Source organism: Morus notabilis, unplaced genomic scaffold (genome assembly GCF_000414095.1).
Source record: "Morus notabilis unplaced genomic scaffold, ASM41409v2 Scaffold78, whole genome shotgun sequence".
Lineage (NCBI taxonomy): Eukaryota > Viridiplantae > Streptophyta > Magnoliopsida > Rosales > Moraceae > Morus > Morus notabilis.
Genome location: NW_010367622.1, coordinates 1,569,184 through 1,576,874, shown reverse-complemented (window position 1 = coordinate 1,576,874; position 7,691 = coordinate 1,569,184). Strand labels below are relative to the sequence as shown.

General features: G+C 36.9%; 1 protein-coding gene across 1 annotated transcript; it reads right to left on the bottom strand.

The window, feature by feature from the left end:
• Positions 1-3,756: 3,756 nt before the first annotated feature.
• On the bottom strand, positions 3,757-7,683 carry LOC21410572. Its single transcript, XM_010113012.2, has 2 exons — positions 7,427-7,683; positions 3,757-6,509 (listed from the first exon to the last, which is right to left on the bottom strand). The coding sequence occupies exons 1-2, from the start codon at positions 7,431-7,433 to the stop codon at positions 4,420-4,422; spliced, it is 2,097 nt and encodes a 698-aa protein (XP_010111314.1). The 5' UTR covers positions 7,434-7,683; the 3' UTR covers positions 3,757-4,419.
• Between the last annotated feature and the right edge of the window lie 8 nt (positions 7,684-7,691).

The window sequence follows — 7,691 nt, the reverse complement described above, 5'->3', positions numbered from 1 at the left end:
AATCGGGGTTTTCACCCCGTTATCTTTGTTTGTTTTTTGTATCCGTTGGACTGATGTCTTAGTGGTGCTTGGTGTAGCCTTAGTGCTATGATGTTTTGTCCCTCCATGGCTCAAAAGCTATCTTGCTGAGAGGAGTTTTATCAAATAGAGCATTAGTTGTGCTCGATTAGTGTGCTGAGGTATTCTTCCGTTTTTGGGCCTCAAGTGTACGTCCGTTCCCCCACTGGTCATTAGCCTTTTATTGTGTTTGTTATTCTAGTTTTGTTTAAATGGGAGTTCCCTCAAATATGGGTTTTTATTAAAAAAAATTATTATGGTCCATAATCTACATTATACATAACACTTTTTTTCCTTATTTTAAATTATTGAAAAGATAAAAAAATAGAGAAAACAAAAGAACAAGAAAAAAAAAGCATAAAAATCAAAGAACCAAATAGCTAACATGAAACATAAAAATCAAAGAACCAAAGAGCCAACGCGATTCGTTTTGACCGGCAAAAAAAGAATAGTAGAACCATCATCGACTCTTTTATAGAATAAGATAAGATAATATATAAAATGTCCCTCCATGAGACTCCTATAAAGTTAGAAGATCGTTGCTACACAATTAAATTGATTATGTTTTTAGCACAAATCTTATTTTTTTCGAGGGGCATTAATTTTGTGGTGGGAGAAACCCCACTCTAAGGATCACTGATATCAAACTTACGATTAAGATGAGATATCAACTTTCAAGTGGGTGTAGCATTGCAGCTCAAAATCAAAATTATCATTTCATAGTATCCGTGGAGCCTATAAAGTATGGACCATCTAATTTAAATCACGCACGGTCACGATTTAAAGGAAATACAATAAAAGATACAATATTTTTTAGTGCTCGTTTAGTTCGTTGATTCGAGTTGAGATGTGATTTTATGTGAAAACTTTTTTCTGTAATAAAAAAGTTAGATGTTATTGTTTCTGAGAGTTTTTTAATAAAAAAGTTAGATGTTATTGTTTCTGAGAGTTTTTTACCGTAACAAAACTCGAAACGGTGAAATAAATGAGGCTTAAGTATGCATGCCTATGAAATTCTAAATTAGGTAAGCCTATAGCACCAAATTTATTATTCAATTTAGCAAACCCCAAACCAGAGTGTAGAGTCGCACCAAACCCGGCCAAACTCCCTAGATAGATACATCAACTATTGCCACATCCGCATCACAAAAATAAAGGCCCTGTTCATTTCGCTGATTCGAGTTTTGCTACAGTAAAAAGCTCTCACAAACAATCACATCTAACTTTTTTACTACAGTAAAAAGTTCTCACATAAAATCACATCTCAATTCGAATTAAAAACTCGAATCAGTGAACTAAACGGGCCCAAAGTATAATGAGCTAATAAACTTAAATCACAATTCACAACCTGGCTCCAAAAATAAGGAATCTGACTGCAAGGCGCAGAAGCTTATAAAATGCATACGAGATGAACTCTGAAGAAGATTTACCAACAGGGTGTTATAGTGCATACATACTTTAAAAGGATGAATGAATTATTATCTGTCAACATTTAGACATCGTTAATTTAATCAATTCGAATTTAAAATTCAAATTTTGTTACAATAAAAAATTCTCAGAAAAAATCACATTTAATTTTTTTAATACAGTAAAAAAATTTCACATTTAGTCACATCTCAACTCAAATTAAAAACTCGAATCAATGAACTAAACGAGTAATTAATTTCTCTCTTCTTTTTAATAGAAGTCAACATGTTTTTTCCAAGAAACAAAAAGACTTTACTAATAAAAAATAAACAGGAATAGAGAAGGGGACAAGGAGGTAGGAGACCAAAACATAAAACATAGAGAAAATTTTATTTTAATATTCTGTATTATATCAAAATATACGTTTAATACTTTATATTTTTTATAATTTCACGCAGATATTTATACCTTGATGTTTAAAAAATCATTTTTTTAACCTGAAGTCCTTTGAGGGATATAAAATGTCATTTATACCCTTCAAATTACTTGGTCAAGTTTTTAAATTTTAAAAAACGTATTAAAAATATTAAGAAAACCATAAAAAAAAAAAAGAAAAAAGAATCCTACATAAAAAAAGCCCCAGAAAAACTCAAATCTTCATCTGCTGAAAGTCCACGGTCTTACAGCTCTGAACAAGTTCAAACCAAAAAAAAAAAAACCAAATTTATGGCCCTTATCAGATTTGAAAACCTAAAATACCCAATCGAAGTTTTGCATCAATTCTGGAGAAGCCATGATCAAATCTGGAGTTTTTCTCATTTCTGTTTCATCTTCTCTATCAATCAAAATCTCAGGAAATTAAACATGAAAGAACAACAATACAGATCTTCCTCCTCTTATTTTTTTTTTTTTTTTTTTTTAACTGACACAACATAAACCTAATATGCAGATATCATGTCCAGATCTTAACCCAAGCAAAAAAAAAAAGATCTGGTCTTCAACCCAGTATTGCAAGAACGCTAAACAAAATCTACATTAAATTTTTTGAGGCATTCAACATCAAAATAACTTTCTCCTCCACCACGCCAACATCTCCCGCACCACTTTCTTCCGCCTCCACCGCACCTTCCACGGCGACAACGCCGGCTGGATCATCAAGAACCACGACCCACAAAACCCCACCTCCCTCCCACCCTCCAATTGCCGTCAACAGCAAACCTCCTATTGCCATCCCCAAAGCCAAATCAATGCTTTGAGGAGAGCACAACCTGGAGAAATAGATGGCCCTGATCTGAAACTTTGCCGGATCTCTGCTCGTGGGGGCTGGGCTTGTCGGAGAGAAGAGAGAGAGAGAGAGAGAGAAAAGTTTAAAAGTTATTTATTATTTATATTTATAGTATTGACAGAAAATTTTTTCAAAAAAAATACTTGCTTTTAGTTAATTAATGAAGTAGACAGTTTGACGTTTCATATCCAAAAAGGGATTCACGTACAAAAAATAAATTTTGACGTCGAGATACCCACATAAAATTATGAAAAATACAAGAGATCAAACACATATTTCGACATAGAACAGAAATTCAAGGAACAACTTGTATAATCTCCTAGCCCCTTAACAAATCAGAGAATGTCAGAGTGGAAACACAACAAGGCCTTCGGATTGAGCAATTCATCAAAAGCTAGCCAATATTTGATAGAAGTCAACATTCAATCTCTTTAAGTCCATCAGCGTTAGTAACATGATATGCAATTTGAATATAAATTATCTAGATACCCAATGAAAACGTCCGTCATGACTAATGTTTTCTTTCTTTTTGTTTTGTTTTTTGTTTTTTTTTTTTGTTTTTTTGTTTTTTGGGATAAGAAACTCCCAAATGCACTCCCCAGGTTTTGAGCCTGCGAGCTCCCACCCTTTTCCCAAACCCACCTCCATCAACGTCATGATTATGTTTTCCAGATCAAGGCATTTTAGGTCAGGATTTTATTGTTTTCCCGTGCCCCAAATCCCAATATGGTCAGCCTACATCAATCCCAATGGAATTAAGCAAACGAAAACTAAAAACACATTTGCAAACTATTAAAGTGTAGCAGAAATAATCAAAAGCTGCATAAGAAATACCTTCAAGAAGACAACAGTACTTGCGGCACATGCTTTCCCACTTTAATCTGTTCAGATAATTCAATCTACTCAACTTGTCAGGTCAGAGACCTTCTTCAGTGCACGTGAATAGCTGAAATGGAAAAACCAGTAGAGAGAGAGAGAGAGAGAGAGAGAGAGAGAGAGAGAATAGCTGAAGAATAAAAAAGCTGTATTATAGAACACAGAACTACAAAATGGGCTGATAATGCCGTTTCGGACTTTGAAACACCCACACATATACAGAAAAAGATGAATGCCCTAGACAAGATGGCCCAAGCAACTCCACTCTCATACATAACAACTACACAGTGGGCAACTTCAATTCTTATCTTTACAGAGGAAATAATAAATATAGAGCAGATCCATAAACAAATTCATCAAAAGTGCAGATAGCAATGATCTTTTGCTATCCAACGGAGCAAGGCAATTAACTGCATGGACCTTTGCCATATAATTCATTAAACCACCACGATGTCCTTTAGAACAGCTTCTAACCAGATAAAAGATCTGGAAACCCTGAAAGCAGGGGTTGATTATTCAGAACTGCGAAGAACTTTCACTTTGTGTCCAAACAAAAGCTTAATCAAACCTGGAAAGGAAGAATGGTGCTCAAGTTTTTCCACGGGACATTGGTAAACAATTGCTGAACAGTTCAACCATACATTTGGTCTGAAGGTAAGTGGACTCGAGATCATGACACGGAATGCACCAAACACACATTTCTGAAAGACTTCCGCCAAAATTGAAAGTATCGACAATCATAAAGGTTAATGATCAATAAGATTCAGTTTTACTTCAGGGACATAGAGAAATTTCTATCCTGATGTATCAATTTCCTTTCCATAATCTTCCCCGTGAATATTTCTCTTCAACCTTCTCAACCAAATAGCATAGTCCATTGGGTATGGTGTTCCACATAGACTGTCTACATAGTCAGCAAATGCTTTTAACACAGTTGACACATCACCTAATTTCTGCTGAATCAATCTCCTTGACCAAGCAGTCTCTCTCCACTGCAGTGCGCCCTCAACTGAATCAAGATCTGGTAACTCCCCACCACAGCAAAAATAAAGCATATAAACAAGGCTCTCTGCATCTGAAGCTGAACATACTTTACCCTCCTGAAGAGCAAAAGTTGACGAAAAATGGAGGTTCATTGCAGGTCGATCCCTCTCTTCTAAAACAGCATGACCCCAACCAATAAGAACAAAAAAAGGATGCCTTGTACTAGACCTCACACAAATCACATTCTGAGGCCTGATGTCTCCATGCCGAATTCCTGCCGAAGCAGCAGTTGAAAGTGCAGATAAGCAGTCATGGCAACATCTGATAGCTTCATCAGTCCCAAATGGACTTCCGCTTACCATATCTGTCAGTGTCTCACCAACCGGGCTTGTTACAAGAATAGGGGTGCCACACCAAGGGTGGTTGCAGTTCCCTCCTGAGCTAGATCTATGGCACTGACCCGGATGGATAATCCTACCAGATGCAATCAACTCAGGTAGATACTTGCTAGATAAACCTTTTTGTTTCATGATGGTCAATATTTTAGTTTGTCTCTGAACTTGGTACCACAAATTCATACCCTCCCATGCTGGTTCAAGCTGAGAAGGATGAGAACCAACATATAAAAAGAGACTTTTTCCTAGTTCTTCAGGAGGAGATGTAATATAGTACACATGTTCGCCTGTACTATGGACTTCGTTAATTTGGTAACCCTTTTGCCAGTTTGAGTCCTCCATCCATATCAAAGATCCTACTTCTAACTTCATTAATTCTTCAGACTCAATTTTGACGGACTCATCCTGAACTTCAACAATTTCTGGTGAAACACTGCGCTGCTGGAACCTAAATAGACCATTTCCATTCACCTTGGTATCCCCCATCTGCCTCTCAGCCCTTCTTGCTTGCAGGCGAGAACCATGGTCAGCAGCTAAATCCTCAACTGAGTGCTTCGGAAGTCCCGCAAATTGAGCGATAGACTGAAAGGTAGCAAAAAGCACCTGTAAAACACCAATATCTCCCCAATTCGCATTTCCAAGCTTGTTCCAGATTCTATCAATTGGCGAGACTGCAATCTTAGAATGTCTTTTAACCCATTCCGCAGCACACCCGTAGACATTATTCATATTGAACTCCAACTTATTTACATCACCTTCAACCTTGACAACCCCACCATATTGAGAATCAACAAGAATTATAAAAACAGATTTTGAACTCTCAGAGAAATTCAATCTACTCAAGCTTCTTGATAACAACACGCGTATGGCATAGAAAAGAGCCTCACCTAGAAGCAATGGCGAAGGCTGCCTGTCATTATCAATGGCAAGGCTTCCAATATCAGGCCTAAGAAGAGCCAATTCAAGTATATAATCCCACTTCCCATGGGGATGCCTGGGATTCTTAAGCAATATACAAGTGCCGCAAAGACCTCCAAGCTTTCCATTAGCAACTGCCTTCTCAGCCTGATAAAACTTCAGGTTTTCATTGTATAGAGAAGCAACAGAAAAAGGCATTGGCTCCTCCTGACTCCAAAATGCTTCCCACAACCCCTTCACACTAGCATGTAAAAAGTCCTCGACTGCAAAATAAGCAGTTGCTTCAGCAGCCTCAGATGTTGAAGCGTAAACAGCACTGGGCATCCGAATCAGCTGCTGAAACGAAATGCCTTCCAATGCATAATCGAACTTTTGAAGGTCTATCAGCTCAAAAGGAACATCAAAAGCAGGCTTCTTCGATGCTGATCTATTGGATATTAACTCAAACCATTCTTCAAGTTCTGTAGTAAGTCCTTTACTATCCAAAAATCTACTGAGGAACTCTTTGCAATTCCGAGACCTACTCCCAGATGATACATTAGACCTCCTCGCCCCAGACCCTATAGACTCTTGGTCAGGGGACCCACCTTCAAGCAAAGTACCACAACATTATCAGCTGAATGAGCTTTACAAGACAATCTTGAAATAGCTATTTTTACATTCACAACTCTGAATATGGAAATCAAACAAAAACATATTTTTTTATTCATGCAAACATAATGTAAAACCTACATCTAAACATGTTTACCAATATCACATTTCCCCCTATGTCAGGTTAAAAGTTTAAAAGAATCTCTACTCTTTTTTTCCCATTACAACATACAAACTGACAATCAAAATATGAAAACCAAACAGACCAAACGAAGGGTACAAAATACAAGCAAGACTAAACCAAAAGAAAACAAAAAATCTAGTGAATTTTGTAACACTAAAGTCTAAAACCAGTCCAAGCTCAGTGAAAACAAAACGGAAAAAGGGAAATTGGGAGATACCAATGTAGTTCCAGGGGCTTCATTAGGAGTGCAATCAAAATCCAAAAGGATACTAAAGACGACATTAAATGGTACAAAAGTTTGAAAAACGTAACAAATTTTTATTTATTACTTGAAAAGCAAAAATCTCCTTTCTTTCTTCCCCTAGTTTTCTCTCCTTGAATACGTGCAACGTTGACAAAAATCACGATCACTCAAACGAGATTTACCAACGGACAAACAACCTTAATTTTCCAAAAACTCACAAAAAAATGGAAAAATAAACAAGCGTTAATTATATTTCCTTTCGACGAGTAATCGAACCGAAAATTCAACAAAATTCCATGCTCACTCTTCTTCACTTCTCAAGCAATCCAAATTCAGTCAACGAATTCCTTAGCTACGGAAACCCTAGAATTACACCCATTTTCCATAAAAAGAAAAAGAAAACCCGAGCGAGAATCGAAATGAACGAATATTAATTACGCAAAAAAAAAAAAAGGGAAGAAAAAAAGAAAAAGAAAAGGGCTCACCTTCCATTGCGGTTAGGGCTCCAGTTAAGGAATTTCCGGAGTCCGAGAAATCTCATTGACCAAACACCCCCAAACCCCAAGACCTTCCTTTGCCGATCCACACCACACTGTTACTCTCTCTCTCTACAAAAATTAGCTAAAAGCCAACATATTTTGTTGTATTTTAATTTCGCAGCCGGCATTTAGCATATTCTTGCAAATAAAGAACACTTTTTAAGTGGAGCGCCAGTGGAAGCCGATGAGGAGACTGACTCCTTTTCTGTGT